Genomic DNA, 21,295 nt, shown 5'->3' with positions numbered 1-21,295 from the left:
GTGGCTTCCATTCCTGAAGTTTTTATTATTTTGGGGTTTTTGCTAAGTCTTCTGTGGTTCTTGGAGGGGAAGGAAATAAGCATCCTCATAGACCCTGAACTGGGATTAGAATGTGTACAAGTGGCAGAAATGCACAAAAATACCAGAGGTGGTGCCTTGTTGCTCCTGAAGGAGGCACCTCTCCAGCTGTGAATATTCCTTGTCTCCCACTTATCATTATTTCAATGACTCTGGAATTATTATTGAAGTGTGAAGGACAGAGCTGTCCTTCATTCTCTAAAATACAGAATTTGCTTCTCATATGAAGAAGGGCCAATTGGCCATTTCTTGATTTTTCTTCTTCACCCTGAGAGCTGGGTTCAATCTGAGCAGAAGGGCTGTGTCCAGCCTGGCCCTTCCCAGCCCAGGAGCACTGAGGACTTGGTGGAGGGGGAGATGGAGTGTTCTGGATTTCCCTTTTGAATCCTGGAAACTGGGATAGCTGCAGCAGAGCAGGAGCTGATCCTGTGAGCTGTTCTGGGCTGCATGGGCTGACCCTGCACTGCTAGAACCACAGAGTCCTGGGGCAGGTGGGTTGAGATGGGTCTGGGAAGCATCTGCCACCAACCCTGCTCAGCTGCTTCCTTCCTGTCTTACAGCCTCGAGGCATCCAAATGCATGGGAGGGTTTTTCCACCAACACTTTCTCCTTAAGGAGAATATTTCCTACATTCTTCACCAAAAAAAAAACCTCCTACAGGAACAGATGAGTGTTTGGAGACTGACAGATTATCTGAGAAGAAAAACCAGAGCAGTAAATTCTTTCATTCCTTTTCCTATGTGAAGTGCAATATATGCCACTGTACTTTCTCCTGATTGAGAATAACTGATGACAAATCAAATTTAAGATGGTAGCTTTGGATTTTTGGATTTGCCTTTTTTTTCCCCCTTAAAGGGGCCAGGGCCTGTGGACATACTGTGGAATTTAAACAATGAGCACCTCAAAACTCACTGGAGTGATTGAGAGGCATTGAACTTTGTGCAAAGGGTATCTTGTAATACATGGAATTAACTGGGAAAAGAAACAATGGATGTTGATTAATCTACAAAGGAGCAGGTTTTTCTGCTGGTTAAGTAATTGTTTCCTGGTACAAGGTCACCTTTCAAATGACTCACAGCTTGTCCTGCTGCTGCTTATAGAAAATTAGCATTAGGATAGAAATTAAACAAAAAAAGTAACTTTGAAAGTGAATTTTCTAGAATCAGTAGGACATTGCAGCACTGCAAATAAACCTCTTAAGCTGAGGAAAAGTAGTTCACATCCAGCAAATACTAAATTTTTATCAATTGCTAGAGATTGAGACACAGTAACTGTGTCTGACCCTAGGACCCCAGTAAGAATGCCAAGTCCAAGTGTATGTTTCCAAAAAGTCTCCTGTCAGTTCTTTGGTTGCAGCTCAAACTGGTGCCTCTGGAGAGGGACCCCTACCCCAATTCACACCTCAGTTATACCCCTGACACTCATCACCCAGGCCAAGTCAAACACAGAATTCTGGTCCGTGGATTCTTGATTTCTTGCTGGATTCCATTGTTGTTGGGCTGGCCACCTTCTCATGTAGCTTTTTCTCTTGGAATTGTCTCCTTATCAAATCCCTTCTGCTTGTATCTGCTGAATTCCAAGAGTTCTTCTGCTCCCAGCATTGTTACATTTGTTAGATCAAAAGTTTGGTCAGCTCCTGCAGCCTAAGGAGACTATTCAGACAGGAGAATACAAATAACCTAATTTTCTCTGTAACTGTTGATAGATCTTTATCTTACTCCTTAAAACAATCAGTTGTTTGTCTGCTTGCAACACCTGTATTTTAGAGCTGGAGGAAAACATGATGTCACCAGGTGCTTCTGGGTTAAAATGCCTGAGTAATCAGAACTTGGTAGGAAATTCTGTCTTTTCAAAAAGATAAATCTACAGATTCTGTTCCATCTAATGATATTTACAGTAACAAGGAAGTTGCAGTAACTGCTTTCAGTAGATCCAACATTCAGATGTGTTATGCAATTAAGGAGTGTGGAGGGTGACTGCCCAGGCCTTTGCAGGGCTCAAGGGCTCCTGTGCTGCTTTGCAAAGCTTAGTCACTATGACTGTGCAGAAAGGGGCTAGCATGCAAGTGAATTGCATCTGAAACGATAAGGAATAGATTGCTTGTTACTATTTGGAGCAATAGTAGTTTTAATTCATTGTGAAATATGAGTGCTAGATTATTAGCAACATGTTCACTTAATATATAGCTTTATTCTCCCCTTCTGGACTGAACTTCCCAGGAAATTATCACTTTGCCTGCTCTGTTTCACCCTTGTGTAGTCTCTGAAGCTTGAGGTATAGCTGAAAAAAATTCATTATCACGGCCAAAACCAGATGCCTTTCTCAAAAAGCAGGCCCTTAATTACATCCACACAGCCCTTCCTTCAACTGGTGCTAGTTTTAGGCTCAAGACAAAGCAGCTCTTTAATTAATTAATTTTCAGTGAAGGCTGGGCAGGGCACTGCACAGGCCAAACTCTGCCACGCTGTGCATGCTGGGGAGAAGGTGCAGTTCCCAAGCATGAGACAGGAACAAAAATTACAAAACAGCCTCTGCAGAGGTGAGCTGAACCTTGTCACTGCACAGGTAGAGCTGGTTTGTAGGATGTGGCTGGGGAGGAGGTCAGAACCGGTTCTGCAACCACAGGGCTGCGATTCTGTCACTTGCAGAACTGGCACTGTGTGTGCATCCCTTCAGTTTCTCCCTTTCTATTCCTACAGCAGCAGTTGCTGCTTCAAATCCCACTCTAAAAGCACAAAGCAAACACACAACCTCAAACTGGAGAGAGATCACTCCCCAAAGAGCTCTGTTTCAGGACAATGCAGTGAACAGGCATTAGCCTGGTGTATGCCAGACCTGGTTTCTGATGTCTGTCAGAGCTGGAAACTATAGACTAGCTACAAATATCCTTATGTTCTCTGTGAAAGGGATGTAATGTTATTCTAGGTCACAAGGGATCCTGTAGCACTGAAGTCCCACAGTTAAAATACCCAGTTATGAAAATGACTGTATAATATCCAGTTTGCCTCCCTGCCTTGTATTTTGGATGTAACTTCTTTTCCTGCTGAAATCTCTCAGAAAATGTTACAGCCAACACATCTTTCATAAGAGCTGGAAGTGGGCGGTGCCTTCTGTGCAGAGCCATTTTCACACAATAAATTCTGCTCGGAAGCTGACAGATGTATCTCCAGCAAGTTAGCACTGTGTGTCGATCAAACCACAAAAGCCAGAGTATTGACAACACCTCTACTTTGCTGGAACGAGCCTAAAGAACATGTTGTCAGTCAAACAAATTCTTTTTTTTTTTTTTTTTCCACATTAAACAGAGCTACATCTACAAGCAGCTTGGTCTGACTCACAAAATGCATCAATCTCATCTGCTGCCACATGTTAGCCCAGCTGCAGCACACACACATCACATCCAGCTGCAGCTGGAAACGATTCCAACACCACAGGGCATCCCAACATCTGCACCCTGCAGCACCGAGGGGCAGCGAAGGGGCACCAGTGGGGAAGGGAAGGGAAGGGAAGGGAAGGGAAGGGAAGGGAAGGGAAGGGAAGGGAAGGGAAGGGAAGGGAAGGGAAGGGAAGGGAAGGGAAGGGAAGGGAAGGGAAGGGAAGGGAAGGGGAAAAAGACAGAAGAGAAACCAGTGGGACAGTGAAGAGACAGCAGTGGGACAGCAGTGGGACAGCAAAGGGGCAGCTGCTGCCCCAGCACGGTGCCAAGGCCCAGCTCCTGCCCTGCTCGCCCCCTGAGCTCCATCCAGCCCCGCCGAACCGAGCAGGGTTTCTGTGCCAGCCCGTGCCCATCGCCGGTGCCGCCTCCCCAGCCCGCACCGGGAATGTTTTTCCAGCTGAGTCGCGACACGACGGTTTTACGGGAAGTTTCGCAGCCCTCTGCTGCAACCTGCTCTCTGATCCCTTCACCTCCCCAGCGAGGTTTCTTTTTTTGGCTTTTCACGTGATTTCCCCGGTCTTGACTCAGCAGTTTCCCGCAGAGCCTTTATTGGTTTGGTTTCCCAGCGCCACCTCCCCGCAAAGCGCCGCCGGCCGCTCGGAGCCTGCGCACGGCTTAGGTAAGAAGGGTTTGGGGTTTTTGGGAGCTGTTCCTGCCGCCGAGCAGAGTCACACACGCAGCTGAGGCCCTGCAGATGTCACCCTGTGCTGGACACTCCGTGGTTTTCAATGCGGTGGCCGGAGCCCCAGTGCTCAGTGCCCAAGCTGCAAACCGGGCTGTGTGAGAAGCAGAACTCGTGAACAACGCTCGGCTGTTGGCACAGCCCCAGGAAGGTCCCTGTGGTTCATCCCCCTCTGCCAAGTGACTCTCGGACCTCTCTGGCCAGCATTAATACATTCCTCCTTCCACCCCTTCTATTGAAATGGAACCAAATCCTTTCCCTGCCTCCTGGGAAGGAATAATTGGTTCTGCCATGATCTTCCCTGAAAAAAATACAGGAGTTGCCCTTTTGTTTAGAGATATCTAAAAGAATAAATAAAAATACATTAGAATAAAGCCATGATTACTGCACGTCCTAGGGATTCTCTCTTTCTTCTTTTTATCACAACCTCTACTCTTCCGCACCAGGAATCAGAAACATGAAGTTACTCAGTGCTTCATTAAACAGTGGACACTTTGCTTCTGACCACACACATCCATCAGTTCTGGCAAGTCCCAGGGCTAAGGAAAGTTTGATTACAGAAATAGAATCTAAACTGCTGAAACTGCTAAAGGATTCACGAAGGATTAAGCATATGATGCGAATGAAATTAGGCATGAAATTATATTCCTCAATGAACTAAAGCTTTAAAAAGAAATTATAATGTTTTGATATTTGCTCTCAGTACATGTCAATGCCTTCTTAAAACAACTGATGTCAGGCAGTATAACATGCAATAAAGCTGTAATGCTGTACAGAAACATTACAGTCCTCCTTCTCACATCCAGCAATAAACATAAGGAATGTGAGTGTCTTAGAAAACCAGGATCAGCTAAATTAATAAACTATACCATTCTTTTAATCCCACCCTGCTTGCTATTTTTCTTGTGTTATTACACAGAAAAGGATTTGCTTGTTATGTTTGCTGCCATTAGATTTCATTTCAAGCTTCACTAAATTGGCATAAAGGAAACAAGTTAATCAGCCTTCCCGTTATGTCTGCAGAACATCCACTTGGTTCAGAGCCCATTTCCTACTGTGCAAGCAAGAGATCCAAATATTCAGAATTCTGAACAAGGGAGGGTTGGAACATATCAATGTATATTCATAAGTCCAGAAGTAAATATTCCAGCAGATACAAAAGGTGCCATTCCACTGCATGAACTACCTGAAAAGACCAAACATTTTCTCCTCTTCCAATTAATTAAAGCTTAATTCAATGTCTGTCTCCTAATACTCAAATCCTCCTAATTTGATTGCTCCTAATTCCTTGTGAGGTCACTTTTCAAAAAAAGTACTTTGTTCTAAAGGAGTGAAGCCTGAGGAAATGCAAAATCCCTAGAGCAGGAGTCTCCCTAGCCTCTGAAATGCCCCATTCTTTGTGGTGGAGCTGAGAAAGACTTGCTGCTTTCAGAATTCATGGTTTCATCTGTGCTGCTGTTACTGACATTTCCCTCCAGCCTACAGCAAGTCAGTTATTAAATATAAAGTTTATTTCTTCAAATAAATATTTGGTAATTAAGCCCAAAGGATAAATATAAATTTACTCTGTTTTGAAATTAGGTGAATCTGAGAGTCACATGCAACCATGCTTAGACAAGTGCATGTGCAGGTGTGTAACACACGTGCTGAGTGGGCTCTGGGTGTAGCTCCTAAGCACAAAAAGAAATGCAAAGAAGCAGTGAACATCTCTGAGCACAAAAGCCCTTGTGTGGGACCCTCATTTGATCGATGTCCTGGTTTCTGTGGTGGCCCTGACACGCCAGCTTTGGTTCTGTGACACTCTATGGGAAAGTACAGGATTGCAAGCACACAGCTGAGAGAAATTAACTGCCCTGTGATAACAAATTATTTCCACTTCCTCCAGACTGCATAAGCGCTTTCTTATCAACCATCTGCACTCCAACTGTCCCATTATCAGGTCACTGTGTTTTATTGTCTTCTTCAGACTTCATCTTCTCCCCCTATAGCTGGGGGCGTCTCTTAGAGCCCGACCATTGAAAATCCTCGGTTCTTCCACGGCATCACAGGCAGGAATATTGCATTCCATGCGGCCCTTCCCTGCTGGGCAGAGCTCCTGTCTCCTCAGGCCATCTCCTAGCCTCAATGCCTTCTTCATTTCCCCTTTCTCTGCCAAGCCAGTCTTTCTGACTTGTTTTCGTTGGGTATGGGGTTTTGGGGTTTTTCCCCCAAATCGATAGTGTCAGGGTGCAATCCAGCATCCATCACACTTTATTCCACCTTCCAGACCCAAATCCGCCGAGTTTCTTGTCCAGCCGCCTTCTCCTCGCTTGGCACGCAGGCTCGTCTCTCCCTCATTGCACCAAACTCCTGTCGCCTCCCATCGTTTCCTGCCCCACTTTCTGCCTTTCAGCACCCGCAAAAAACGCATTAAAGCTCGGGGTGCAGGTGCCAATCCCTCCCGCAGCAGGGGCCGTGTCTGGAGGGGGTTCTGACCGATCACCGGAGGCACCGAGCGCCGGGAGCCCCGGGCCGGCCCTCATGGCAGGGTGGATGGACAGCAGCCACAGCCGGCCCAGGTGCGCCGACAGCCATGGCAGGATAGGGCCACTGAGAGCTCCCCAACCCTTTGTATTTACTGCAAACATGGGCAATATCTTTATTCTTTATTTATTTTTTCTCAGTGAAAGCCTCTATATTAAACTTCTCTGGACGTGCACCTCTTGTAAGGTAGCAGCGCAAGGGCACACCGCAAACACTGCCGAGGGCCAGAACAAGCCGCCGCTACCCTGCCCCTGCAGAGGCCACCGCCGCTGTCCCCGCTGCTGTTCCCGCTGCCGGTGCCGCCGCCGGACCGGGACTGGGACAGAAGCGGATCAAACCAAACCCGCCCGCCCGAGGCGGCGCGCGACAAGCGGCCCGTCCGCGATCCACGGAATCGAGCGGCGGCGCCGAGCGGCGATTGGCGGCGCGCGGGCGGCCCCGCCCCGCCCCTCACATGACCGCTAGCGAGGTTTTTGTCGCGCCCGCTCGCCCCGGCCGCTCGCCGTGCCCCGGTGTCCCCGCCGCCGCCGGCAGCAGCAGCAGCAGCACCACCGCCGCCGCCGCCGCCATGGGCCCGCGCCGCTCCGCCGCCTCCTCCCGCGGCCGCCTCCTCCTGCCGCTGCTGCTGCTCGGCGTCTCTGGTGAGCGGGGCAGCGCCGGGGCCCGGGGGAGGGGAGCGGGTCTCGGGTGTCCCCGCGGGCTCGCGCCGCTCCCCGCCCCGTCACGCGCGGGCACCGGGGGTCCCGGGGGGTCCCGGGGCCGCCTCGGCCCCGCGGCGCCTTCAGGGGGCGGCCCCGGGGCGGAGGCGCCGCCGCTGCCGCCCCCCCCCCCGCGCCGCCACCCACGGGAGGGGAGGGGACAGCGGCGGGGCCGGGGAGGCCGGGAGCCTCGGGGCGCTTCCGCCCAGGGCCGGGGCCCGGCGGCCGGCACCGCAGGCCCACCCGCGCGGCCCGGCCCGGCCCGGCCGTTCTGCCAGCGCGCCTCGGCGTGGGGCCGCGGGCACGGCAGCGTCCGTGCCGAGAGTCACCGCGTCGGGAGCACAACAGCTGGGGAAAGTTCTCCTAAAAGGCAGAGGGGATTTAACGCCCGTGTGTCTCGAGCTGGGAATGGTGGAAGCGCAATGAAGGCACTGCCGAGCCCATCTCTTGGGGGTTGAGCCGCAATCACTGATACAACACGTAAAATAATAAAAATAATAGACCCCGGTCTACAAGCAGTGCATTGTTTAAGTGCCGTGTTCATGCCCTTTGGTTTACCCACTGTGTCACCAGAAAGCTGATGCTTATTTCAGAGAGTCAGAATTCTAGGTGGAAAGGGACCTCAAGGTTCAGCTGGTCCAGCCTGTCTTGGCAAAGACATGGTCGAGATGAGATGGCCCAACAACCTGCACAGCCAAATCTTAAAAGTGCCCAATGTTGAGCAGTCAACACTTTGCGATTATTAGTTTGTGTCAGGTAAACAGACTATAAAACATTCTTTCAATTTTTGACAGCTTTGACAGCTTTGTGATGTGTTTCCTATTTTTGATGCTTTTTAGAAATCTCGCTGTTCTTTCACTGTCTGGTAAATGGAATATGGTCCTGACATAATTTACTGCTTTGTGATGAGCTGTCCTCTTAAGTGGTTCTAGAAAATTAAGAAAAAGCAATGTCTTAATAGCTGATAATCATATCTTACAGGTTTTTTCCAGTCCTATGCAGTTGAAGTAGATATAAAGGATGCTTCTAATGCTACATGCCTGTATGCAAATTGGATGATGAGGTTCTTGATAACATATGAATCAAACAATGGTGATTATGTAAGTATTTAGGAGTAACTCTTGCTGAGAACTGGATTTTGACCTGGATTAAAATTTAAGCTCTTTTACCTAGAGTGTTTGATTTCTTACTATTTTTTTACTAAGTCGGTTGAGAAGAATATTCCTATATAGTCCTTATAAAGTAAAGAATAAATTCTCAGTCATGCAAATTACTGAAAGTACTCTGTTGCTCTTACTTAAATGAGGTACACAAACTCACCAAGTCTAACCAGTACCAGTGTAGTTATGTTCTTAACCCAAGCAGTAAATGTAATTGCAGCTCAACATGATCAGGGTTTACAGCCAGGTTAGAGTTGTACTTTTGTACTTGAATCTGATACAGCTCCTTTCTCAGGCAGATGTCAAGGAGCCTTTACCATAATTTTCCAGAACAACCTAAAATAATCTCAGCAAGGTTTCAGCTAACTCCAGCAAGTTTATAATGTTGTCATGGGGAAGAGCTGCATGTGAATGCATTTTAAATTCCCCTTTTCTTCTAGAAAACCACAACCCTGAATTTGTCATCCAGTGCGACACACAATGGAAGCGTCTGTGGCAATGACACACAGGCTGCCCTTGTGGCAGTGCAGTTTGGAGAAGGTCATTCTTGGAGCATTAACATCACAAAAAACAATGAAACTTACCAGGGAGACTTCATGACACTGACCTACAACACCAATGACACAGCTGTATTTCCTGATGCTAAGAGAAAAGGTAACATTCAGTTCAGAATCTGACTTGCAAAGCAATCTCAGCCAGAAGTGTCAGACCTCGTGTACCTGACCTGGCTTGGCTCCTTCGAAGTAAGGAGCAATCCAGGAGTTAGTAATGAATGTAATGAGTTCTGAACCACGTGCTGCCAACTGCTGCTCCTTGTACCTGCCTGCTGGGTAACAGTGCAGGCCAAATGGCTTCACTGCATGTGTAATTCCTGTAAGTGGAAGAGAAGGGGAAGGACAAACAGCTTTGATCAGTGAGGTGGACAGCAAGCTCATGGAAGATTAATTTTAGTGGGCCCTGCTTGACCTTCTACCTTGCTAAGCAATACAGTGTTAGGCTGTGTACTAATGCCTAGTAATAATAGAATTGTTTTCTCCTTACAAACTTAAGTAAAAGGGTTCACCTTTCTTATGGCTTGTCTAGTTCTGTAAGCTTGGTTACTCCTAGCTTTACTCCTAGCATTACCTATCACTTCAGGTCAGGACATACAGGGAGAACATTCAGGAGAGCTGAAGATTGTTAAGCTTAATTATCGCTTAGTCTTTGTCTTATGAAATGATATAAAATGTAACACTACCTCTAAGTTCTTGTAGTTCATAAGGCATTAAAATATTTATGCTTATTTGTAGGACCAGTTACTATTTTTATAAAGGATCCTGCAGGTCCAGTTCAGCTGAACACTGTCTTCGTGTGTCACAATTCCTTCGTTATTGAAGCAGAAAATATTACACAGATTTTCTGGAATGTTACTGTGCAGGCTTTTGTTCAGAATGGCACAGTCAGTAAAAAAGGTGAGCATTTCAGTTTGTGAAAGAGCTTTTTTGTGTTGCACCTTAGTGCAGGGAGCAAAGTCCCATAATAAAAAATGCACCAATTCTAAGATGTGTTGTATTTAATAATATCCATATAAATATCCTCTAGTATTTCTTTCCTTGTTCCTGGAAAAATAGCTTAGGAAAACAGATTTAGTAGTGTGCTGTACTATTGATTGTTTGCCTGCCAAGGTGGGATTCTTCTCAAGTGTGTATTCCAGTAATTGGGGTATTAAAAATAAGCACTTCAGAGCTACTGTTGCTGAGTAAATCATTTGGGTTTGAAGGGTTTTAGCTGACTGCCTTCCACTTGCAGTGGTGGCCTCTGCTGTTGCATTTGAGTAGTCCAGAGCCTGTTGTCTCATCTCATAGCTCAGGAAAGAGACAAGCACAGCATCCTGCTGCATGTAGCCTAATAGGGTCACTTACTTGGCTGACAGCAAATACATGTCACACTTGTTTTAAAACAACTGAACTGTCTTTGTGTGTTTTGCTTCCATGTGTCAGAGGCAAGTGGTACTGAGTGTGGGTTTGAAACTGAGTGTTACAGGATTTCTGAGAATAAGTGGCAACTGTACTTTGTCTGAGTAATGAGACTTCAATAAAATTTCAGTAATGAGATGGTGATTAAAATGTCTTTTCAGAGACTAGATGTCCTGCTGATAGACCTACTTCTGCACCTACTGTTCCACCTACTAGTGCCAATGCAACTACTGCACCTACCACTGCTGCACCTCCTGCTCCAACTCCTCCCAAGCCTGTGGAGAATCCAGACACAGGAAACTATTCTCTTAAAAGTGGAAATAAAACGTGTTTCCTGGCAACTGTGGGGCTGCAACTGAATGTTTCTCAAGACAAGGTGCTTCTTTTTGCTTTTGAAGAGAAAAAGTTGCTGTAGTTACTTGGTGTGAACTCTGAATGCAGAGTATTGCTGTGTACACTGCTGGCTGTCCAGAACTGCTTCTAAGTGTTACATGTAGCACCTCTCTGACATCAGAATGGTTTTGTTGCATAATACAGGTCTTCAAAAACCTTACATGGGTTCAACAGATCTTTTTATTGAGAATACTTCTAACATGATTAAAAGTCTGGAACTTTCTGTTGTTCCCTACTTTCCCCTCGGAGGGTAGTTTGTTGTGTTAGGGAACAAAGTAACACTTCTCAAGGAATTTGTTTGTTTCAGTACTGCCAGCATGTAAATTTAAGTCAAACAGCCTTGGTTCCATAGCAGCCAAGCTCAGCTCTCCCTGCTGTCATATTTATGACAAGCTCTTCTAACCCAAGACTGTTCCTGACTGAGACAATGTATTCCAAAGGCAGCTGAATGTCTTTGATGTGCCTTGTGTGTATTTCAGCCTCTTCTGATCAACATCAATCCAAAGACAACTGTCGCAGATGGTGCCTGTGGTAACACAACAGCCACTCTGAAATTGAATGATGGAAATAGCACACTGATTGGTTTCACATTTGCTGTTGTAAGTAACTTCTTTTATTTTAAACTAAATTATCATTTAACAGCATGCATGGTGATCACTTACAGTAAAATCCTCCTGTTGCTTGCTGGTAGTCGGCAGTTCCTGTATGGGAAGTGGAACTGGCCAGCTGAGTGCCTCAGGACAAATGGAGAACTGGGTTAAAGTGGTAAAAAATGTAAAACTGGTAAATGTGTTGGCTTTTGTAAAGCATATGTTCTTAAATTTACAAATGCAAAATTGCACACTGACACTTGGTTCTTGCTTCTTGAACAGAAAAATGCGAGTGCAAGTGTACAGAAATTTTATCTGAGGGAGGTCAATGTTACTCTGCTCAACCATCTGAATGGTTCTGGTAAGAAACAGTATCTGCCTTAAACAAGGGTAATACTTTATTCAGTGTCTGCATCAAATAATTCTGGCTTTTTTTCTGTGTTCATGCTTACTGTTAGCTCCTACTCTGTCTAGAAGTTGGTATGAACAAAAATAATAAGCAGAAATGTCTGTAAGAGTTACTTTAGACAGTGTGGGACCACTCTACGATTCCTGAAACTTCTGCTAATGGAATCACTGTAAATCAGAAGGGCTTCTTGATAACTCTTTTCAGTAATGTAATTTTTTGTGGTGTGAAATCTAATTGTACCAACTTTGAAGCTTTTTTTCTAAACCAGTTGGTGTCTTCTTTGTTTGAAAATGCTGCTGTATCTTCCAACCACTTGTACTCTCACTAAAAAAAGGCCAGTCCTTCAGAAGCTAAAGTATACTTTTTTCCCAACAAACATATGTTTTCTTTTTTTTTTTAATTGCTTGTCATAGCTACAGCAATTAAAGAGCATTAAAGCTAAAGCACTTGCAACTCTGCAGCACTGAGATTAGTGGAGGTATAAGGAAAGCCTGATGTCATGTACATATGAAGGAGAGATTATTGTAGTAACTTCAGTTTCTGATTTCTGGTTAAGCTGATCAACCCCACTTTGCACTACTTTGTTTTTCAGACTAGTCAGTGTTGAAGTGTTGGCCCCTCTAGATTCAGCTACTCAGTCTTACTGTATTAGCAACTGTCTTACATTTTAAGTGAACATGAAAATTCTTTCTTTTTTTTTTCCTTCTTTGTTTAGTCATTTCAAGTGCAGATAACAACAACTTAAGCAAGTGGGATGCTTTCCTTGGTAGCTCTTACATGTGCCGAAAAGAGCAGACCCTTCAGATTAATGAAAATGTTCAAGTACATACTTTTAATCTATGGATTCAGCCATTCCTTGTGGAGGCAAATAAGTTTGCTACAGGTAAGAGTTATGTTTTTGTTTTTAGTGATGCTTGCAAAATTTTCACTTGCTAAAAAGCACCAGCATTAGGTGCAAGCACTTTCTCTCAGAAGCTCTTGTTCCAGTTTTTTAAACTGTGTTTAGATATAGATGGAATGAAGAGAAGTTCTGAGAGTGGCATTCAAGTTCAAGCAAAGCTTTGTTCTCACTTAAAAAATGTCTGCTAAGTGTGTGGTTCTTCACAAAACTTGAATGAACAAGAGACACTGAATAGGGACTTAAGGGTTGCTGTGCAGAATAGGTTAGAAGTTACTTGATAACATCTTGACTTGCAGAATTTGTAGCTCAGAACTTTTGCAGAAGTTCACTTTGGGAATACTGTTAGGTGTTTTGTTTCTTTTTACCTGTCAGTCTGACAAATAGAAGTGTTGGGGAAGAATGAACTGTCAGGGCTTCCTTCAGAGGCAGTCTTGAATATCCAGAACGGAAGAGATTCTGAAATGTTTGTTTGCTGCAATATTTTGATCTTGTCTGGAGAAAACTGAAATGTCTTAAATTACCTCTTAATATTTAGTGCAAACTGGTCTTTGTGCTTAATGCTAATACTTGCAGCACAGTCTTACTGGACTAGACTGATCTGTAGACAGATAGATTGAAAAGTTCTGGTTTTAGACAGAAGTAAGATAACTCCAGATGTGTGTAGGGTAAACAGTTTAGTCTTTCTAAAGAGTTAGGGACCCATTTCACTCTGTAGTTAAAGTTGCAGCTAGCTTTCTTCTAATTATAATTATTTTATCTGTGTAGCATGTCTTTGTTCTGGATAGATTCTTGATACCAAATCTAGGTCACAATTATCCTTAATGAGTGAAAGTACCAACCAGACTTGCTTTAAGTTTGAAATAGATAAGCCTGGTTTGTGAATGTAGAAAAATGGCTGCTCCCTAGCCTAGTGCAGATCTTGTGTACAGGAAAACTTGTACACCCTTAATTTGCTATAGGTTATCAATGTTTAAATTAATTAAAATGCTTAAATATGCTAAATGTATTGATGAGACCTCTGCAGTTCTTTCTCTCTTAGTTTAAATAATACTTGATTTTTCAATACCTTCATGTTAAGGAAAACAGATTTTTATACCACTCTTGGGAAGTATTCTGTCTTTATTTATTCCTCATTGCAACCTTTTTCTCACCTACAGCCCAGGAGTGTTCGCTGGATGATGACAGCATTCTAATCCCAATTGTAGTTGGTGCTGCACTTGCTGTCTTGATTGCCATTATAGTGGTTGCTTACATAATTGGCAGAAGAAAAAGCTATGCTGGATATCAAACTTTGTGAATCTAAGTGTGATTCCTGTTATGATTTCACTCTAAACAAAGCAAGTGCAAGTTCTGAAGTCCAAAAAAGACCCAAAACTTAGGAGTAATTACTAGCCACAGCTAATTGGAGTTGAGAATAAAGGGAGAATGTTTATCTCAGATGAAGCAGAATTACACTTTGTTTTCCTGCCCTAAGAAGACCATGTGGGTTTCATAGCTGTTTTGAAGATGTCAAATCCTGGATGAATTGCTAGGCTAAGAATTTTATCTTGCAAAAGTCCTAAAGCATTTAGGATTTATTTCTGCTTTTTACAAATACTAGCCTGAAACAATAACACGTTCTGAACTGATGTGCATTGGGCATCTCCCAGATTAGCATAGAATTTGTACTTGCTTCTCTCCTCTGCGTTCCTTAGTTGTTGTTGTAATTGTGGGTTAAGCTGGCAGCATTAGTCACTCTGTTGACTTGTACAGTATTTAACAAGGATTGTCTAATGCCCAATAGCAACCTCGTTTTCCATAGGATTGAACTTCAGGCTGGTGATTAAGTGATCTCTGGAAGTGGCAGCAGTAACTTACTTGCCTTTGTTAGGATTTCAGTAATTTACTCCTGCCTTGGTGTAATTTCAGGAATCATTCCTATACCATGGCTGTACAAACAAAATGGATAATTTGCCAAATGGTGAATATATGGGAAGACTTCAGTGCCATTTCCAGATGCTTTCAAAAAAAAACCTGTTAGGCACTGAATTCTTTACTATACCTTGGCAATCATCTAAAATACTCACCTAAGGCAGACTTCTGCTAAATTAATGCAAGCTTTTTTTTTGCTGGCATCAGTTTAAAGGGAATAACCTTTCTAAATATTCCAGAACTTTAAAGTGCACTTAACTTCATACCATACTCTGCACAGAACTGGTCTGTCTTGTTGCTTTGAATGACCTTGTTTAAAGATGCTTTCATTTAATGAGCCAGTATCTGTTGTTGCAGCTTGAGCTGTTTTTAAATCTTCATCTTGAATGGTTCTCTGCCAGTCAAAGTTCACCTTGTAACTGCCCGCCATTGGCACTCTGAATGTTGAATGTTTGTGTTGGGTTGTTTGCAGTGTAGCATTTATTGATGTTAAGAATGCAAAAGCCAAACAAGAGATGGACCCACAACACCTGTTTTTCCTTGCTGTATGAAAAGAATAAGTAGGTTAAAAAAGTGCAGTGCAACTGGACTGTTCTTTAACTGCAGCTCTGTAGAGACTAACCCTTGATGCACAACTTTGCTCTGGGCTCTTTGTGCATATTCTTACTGCATGGAAAAAAAAAAAAAAGTCTTTTAGACTTTTAGATAATTGTGGCTTTTTTGCATATGTCATAACATGAGCTGCCTAAGCTAGTTATTTAATGAACATAACATTGTCTCCCCATTTAGAATGAGTTTAGCCTGCATCAAAGCTTCTCTAGTGTTTTATTAGTGTTCTCTAGGGTTGTAGAGATGTCTGTGGCATGTTTGTATGCAAATCATAAAATACACTTCTTTCAGTAATTGTTTGGTTTGGTTTTTTCTTTTGTAAAGACAGTTTACTCTTGACACTAGCCAAGGAAGCATGTATGGGTGGATAATGCTTACTATAGCGTGTAGTCTACAGCTTGAATTTTGCATCAGTTACTGAAATGCATTTTAATGAAAGTGGGGAACTGCTATAAGTTTAATCATGAAACAAGCTTCAAGACTTACCATTTTAATTTTAAAAAATGGATCTAATGACTTTCATATTAATATATCCTCAAATGCAGAAGTTCATATAGATTTTTTAGCTTTTTTTTTTTTGTGAGTGATGTTCAGTGGCACCAGTTAAACATGCATCTCTGTTAAGGAGTAATCATCACACTATCCTTCTTACCTTGCAAATTTTTGAACTGTACACAGTTTCCAAGTGATAAAATAGAAGATTCATGCAAACTTCTTCCTAAAATCAGCACTAGAAATACCATTGCAAAAACCTGTAAGTACATTGGCTCAGAGTTTAAAGTACTCCTAGACTGATGTGCAGGTAACTGGTTCAAAAAACATCAGTTTCACCTGACTTCCTGTTGTTATAAAACCACTAGTTTTCCTGTATGTATTGCTCCATAGGGAACTGTCAATCTGTTTAACCTGTGCTCTAAAAAAATAAAGATTGTTCTATTTCTTAAGGAAACTTGTTCACATTTTTTAACTGATTTGAAAACAGATGTCTTGTATTGTCTTTTTTTAAAGAAAATAAACTCAATGAGTAAGGTGAACTCTAATCAGTCTGTATCTGAGATTCTGTTACATAGCTGGTTTTGTTCTGGTCTGTGGAAACAGCATTTAAATTGTGAATTTATTTAACACCTGTGGATGTGGAATATTAACGTGTATAACCTATTATAGAGTGTGGTTGGTTTAGTACTTTATACACAGTTTACTAAATATTGTATTCTAATCTCAAGGTTTCTGATATTTTAGGTTAAAGATTTCATGCTAATAGTCCTCAAAAGTACCATTTCTAGCCAGTGAATGATGGGATTTGGGTTTTGGAAGGGGCATTTTGTTTGGTCATTTGTTCCTTGTTTTGGTTTTTTCTTTGGCTGTTTTTTAAATTTTTTTTATTTACCACAGTGTTCTCTCTTCCTTAGCATATGTTAATAAAACACAAACTTTGGGGCTGTTGGTTGAATCTCATGATTGTAATTAAAAGGGAAGGCAGCTTTTATACTGGGGCTAAAAAAACTTTGGGCCAAAAATTTCTGACTTTTTTGAATGGCAACACATTCAGCCACGTCAGTCGAAAAAGCTGTTCCTGCTGGCCCTGCTGTGTTGGGCTGTAGTTACCAATTCTGCACTTGAAGACACCTCTGGAGCTTCTAACCACTGTACAGTAGCCATACCTGGATAGATGTGTGCCAGCAAGGATGGAATGTTCCTGGTATGAAACCTTGACCCCTTTTTCACCCTGGGAATTGCCTGTAATGGTGCCACAGTGTGATGTGTGCTGCAGCCATCTCCTTCCTTTGAAGAAGAGAGGGAATTTCTGTCACTGCCTGCTGGGCACCTTCATCCTTAGCAAATCCATTCATATTTAGTGTTAGTGTTTAGTGACCCATTACCCAGCACCTAGCAAATTGTCTGTGTTAGTGCAGTGAACAGTATTACTAAATATCAAACGTATGTCTCTCTTTAAGATGTTTAAATGTTTTCTCAATCAGAATATTTTGAAATAGCTGTATAAGATGCATAGTTCCTTTCCTCTTGTTTTTTTTTTCTTTTCCTTCCAAGTGTTGCTCTGCTTGGCAGTATGTGCCCTCAGATAATCTGAGTTCAGCATTTTCAGCTGTTGAGCCTCCACGTGTTGTTCTCCTTGCTCTTAGTCAAAGGCTTTGTGTGGTATTTCAGGGAGGGGCCATGGCAAGTGTGTGCTGGACAATCATAAGCTAAAGCAGGACAACACATTTCCCATAAATAATGCTGATTCTGTGAAAAAACAGCAGCCAACTTTTGAGGAAGCATTGACTCTGTGTGTAATGCTGTGTCCTAATTAAAAACTCAAACAAGATAGTTTTACCAGGAGTGCTGCCTTATGAAATGCCTCTAAAGCAGGCACTGCTCCAGTGCTGGAGAGCCCGGCACAGCCTCCTGCCTCACCCCAGCCCTGCTGCACAGGCAGGTGGAGCTCTGCTCTCCTCGCAAACAGCTTGGAATGCCAAGCCCTGCCCGAGTTTGAAACCAGTTCCCAGCGCGGTTTGCTAATCATTGATGGGTGTTTGTACCAGCAAGGAGCTCCTCACCTTTTACAAGCTGTGTGTTAAAAACCTCTGTAGTGTTACAGATGTCTCTTCCATTTTCCCCTCTGATGTGGATTTCAGTGAGGTCTGTGTAGTTCTCAGCTGAAACTAATAACCCTTCCATAGGGAAAATAAAGTTACCCACCCCAACAGAGCCTTTCAGTGTTTTCCATGCAGTGCCCAGAGGCACATTTATCTTGGCTGTCTCTTGCAGCTCTCAGTAAGTTTCTGCTTTGTTACTTGGATTGTCCCTTATGCCTTCATGCCTAGAATCCAGAGGAGTGCTGGTGACTCAAGGGTTGGGAAGACCCCTGGGCAAGGCAGCACTACAGCAGTGTGGGGTTTCTGTTGCTTTATTGCTGCTAACTCTGAGGTGTGATTAGCTAATGCATGCTCAGACTGCTGGTTTGTCCTCACATTTCTAATCTATCCTCTGCTTGCTAGAGGAAGCTGAAATTAAATGTACAAATCAGAAGAAGTATATTACCAATATAAAGGATGTGTGCAGTAAATGTGTTTAAAGAAATCAATCTTTCCATCAATTCTTTACTCAATACTGATTTTACTTTACATGTATTATTGTATCTAATACAAGGTAATTTCTCATAAATGCCTGTTTGCTCCTTTCTTTCTTTGGTTTCTAATGCTTGATTTCCCTTACTAATTTATTCTCCCTTGCTTTTTTTTTTTTTTTTTTTTGTTTTTCCTCTTTCTGCAGCTGAAGAATGCCTTGCTGATTCTGACCTGAACTTTCTTATTCCCATCGCAGTGGGCGTGGCGCTTGGATTCCTTATCATTCTTGTCTTTATCTCTTACATCATTGGAAGAAGAAAAAGTCGTACTGGCTATCAGTCTGTATAATCTCTTCATTCCATCTCTGTTGCCCACCTTCCCTGTTCTTTTCCCTTTCCCAGATTTCCTGGCCTGCTCCTTAAAAAAAAAAGAAAGAAAAACAAATTAATTCAAGGTTTCTTTGTTTAAAAAAAGTTCAAATCACTTCATGGCAGAATAACAATAACTTCATGACAGAATAACATGCCATGAATCTGAAGATGAGTTGCAGAAGCTACTGTATGACTTTGGAGAAAGTAAGTGTTCTAAGGACCAGAGAATTGAACAGAGTTGGTGTGTCCCTGTGGGAAATGTGATTATTTTTAGTAAAGAAGACATCTACAAAACTTTCTGTTGTTTAATCTTTTTGTACAAGAAAATTTCTAGATGCCTACAGCTTGTCTTGGTTAATGCTACAGCTAAAACTATAATTAAAAGTGTGAATGCTGTGTCAAAAGGGACTGTACATGCAGTGGGAAAATGAATACCCAGCTCTCAACAGACTTCTGTTGGGAGCTTGGCATATGGCTGTTCTTGTGAATCAGCCTGAATTTCCTATTCCTTCTGAATGTAAAAGTAGTACCTGATCTCACTAATAGCCTGACATAATATGAGAAGAACATCTGATTCTTCTAGTGAATTAATCTGTTTAACATCATACAGAGAAGCTGACTGCTAATGTAGGTTGAACAGCATTGCACTGCCCTGGTGTCTAATTTGCCAAGATAAGGTTCAGGTCTGGAGAACTTCAGCTACTCAGAAAAGGCAACAGTCTGCTGAAGGAAATGTCTCCTGTGCTATTTTGTTGAACTGCATTTTTCTTTTGTTCTGAGCTCAATTGTGAGATGAGGGTGGGAGGCTGGAATTTCACTGGCTGCAGTTTCTCTCAGCTTTGATTCTGAACATAAAAGAAACTACACAGCGTTGGTCCATGTGAGGACCAAAAGTATTTTGAGAGCACTCGGGCTGACTGAGAACACAGGTTGCTCAGATCTTCCTGCAGTTCCTTTGGACAGCTTGCATAGCTTAACAGAGCATCACTGAAAATCTGTGATCTCTGAAAGCAAGTGGAGATATGAAAGCTTTCAGGTTTGATAGAATTAATCTGCTTTTAACCTCCTCATTATTGCTGTCTCAGTGTAAGAGCACAAAATTTCTAGCATGAGGAATGCTGATCATAAAGCAGGAATGAATATATAGTGTAGTGAAGAAAGTGACTTCCAAAGGAATAAGAGCATCTTTCCTGTTTGAAGATGCTTCTTTGTTATTGGCCATACCTTTGCAGTTCTGTGTTCCATATCTAAACTGTATCAAAATTGAATTTAGTCATTGTGGTTGTGTTCTGCTTCGTTCCCATCGGGTCCATGTTGATGGAATGAAAGAGGCCTCTTGCTCTTCAAACCTTTTTGGTCCATCTTGGCAAAAGCCTTTTGCAGCCAATAACCCCTGGGGGCACACAAAGTTTTTTGTCCTCTGCAGCAAGTGTTTTCTAAAGCTGCTTCAATATTTAATCTCCCTGTACATTGACCCTGTATCCATGCTGTAGGGGAAGCACCTTCAGTAATTCATGCACATAAAGGTGACAGTCAGCACTGATGTTTAAGTAACTCACAGTAAGCTGTGTATCCAGGAAAGGGAGTTTTCCAAAGAGTTAGTTCTGATGTTTGAGAAATGCCTGTATATTCAATTATTCTTGTCCTCACAGTGACCAAAGATACACTCTACCTGATTCTGACAAAAGTGATTCCACAGTACAAATGGGCTCTTGAAACAAGTTGTCCTATATATTTTTTTCTTTTTTTTTTTTTAGGAATGTAAATCAATGCTGCTGGACTGTATGCTTTAGGTTTGGTTGTTTTGGTCTCTTGTATTATACCTTTGCTCTTGCAATACTTGATTTCCCTGCCAGTGTCAAATGGAATTATTTCAGGTGGCATTTTATGAGTACACCCACTTGCCAGTGTGGTGCTTCTCTGCCACCAGCAGATGGATCACAGCTATGTTCTCATGCTGAGATTGCAGACTGAAGTATTTAATATCACTTTTGCTAGGCTATCTTAGTGAAATGTGGTCATTTCCTAGATGCAAACACATACATACATACATATATATATATTGTATATACATAGAAAGTATTATTTTGAGCTTCAACAGAAGTCAGAAATGGATCCAGCACTTTAAGGTTGTTGCAGCATGAAGAGTGGTATGTACAATTTTCCAGATCTTATATTACTGTACAAATATGCTGACAGCAGAATATGTGTATGGAAAATAAAGTTAATTATTGTGTTTATTAAGCTTTGTTTCAGTGTAAGTAGACATGAATGACATTTCTGAGTACTTTTCCAGAGGGATCGTCAATGTGCTTGGATCTGGATGTTTGTGGGGAAACAGAAGCTTTTGCTTCTAAGCTGTTCACACATTTACATCCAAATCAGTTGATTTTTGTGTTGATTTGGTCAAAGCATGGGTCCAGCATCTGCTAAAGGACCTCCTCTTTCATCAGACAGACAGGGAATAAATATTAAATAAAGTTTTACCTTGGTGCTAGTGTGAAGGCTGTT

At 42.7% G+C, this 21,295-nt stretch overlaps 1 protein-coding gene across 3 annotated transcripts; it reads left to right on the top strand.

Moving 5' to 3' along the window:
• The first annotated feature begins 7,188 nt into the window (after window positions 1–7,188).
• On the top strand, window positions 7,189–21,024 carry LAMP2 (lysosomal associated membrane protein 2). 3 transcript variants are annotated; one of them, XM_059482813.1, is made up of 9 exons: window positions 7,189–7,360; window positions 8,399–8,517; window positions 9,018–9,231; window positions 9,867–10,028; window positions 10,694–10,908; window positions 11,405–11,524; window positions 11,798–11,876; window positions 12,640–12,807; window positions 18,619–21,024. In XM_059482813.1, the coding sequence occupies exons 1-9, from the start codon at window positions 7,288–7,290 to the stop codon at window positions 18,759–18,761; spliced, it is 1,293 nt and encodes a 430-aa protein (XP_059338796.1). In that variant the 5' UTR covers window positions 7,189–7,287; the 3' UTR covers window positions 18,762–21,024. The 3 variants fall into 3 exon arrangements, with proteins under 3 accessions (XP_059338796.1, XP_059338797.1, XP_059338798.1); XM_059482814.1 differs by lacking the exon at window positions 18,619–21,024 and adding an exon at window positions 13,983–16,385; XM_059482815.1 differs by lacking the exon at window positions 7,189–7,360 and adding an exon at window positions 7,560–8,173.
• Window positions 21,025–21,295: the final 271 nt, after the last annotated feature.

This window comes from Ammospiza nelsoni, chromosome 15 (genome assembly GCF_027579445.1).
Source record: "Ammospiza nelsoni isolate bAmmNel1 chromosome 15, bAmmNel1.pri, whole genome shotgun sequence".
Lineage (NCBI taxonomy): Eukaryota > Metazoa > Chordata > Aves > Passeriformes > Passerellidae > Ammospiza > Ammospiza nelsoni.
The sequence above is the reverse complement of the archived record's forward strand: the minus strand, read 5'-3'. Positions and strand labels throughout refer to the sequence as shown.

Coding starts and splice junctions, on each gene's coding strand:
- LAMP2 (XM_059482813.1), top strand. CDS start 7,288: ATGGGCCCGCGCCGCTCCGCCGCCTCCTCCCGCGGCCGCCTCCTCCTG. Junction 7,361..8,398: donor GCTGCTGCTCGGCGTCTCTG/GTGAGCGGGGCA, acceptor CATATCTTACAG/GTTTTTTCCAGTCCTATGCA. Junction 9,232..9,866: donor TCCTGATGCTAAGAGAAAAG/GTAACATTCAGT, acceptor GCTTATTTGTAG/GACCAGTTACTATTTTTATA.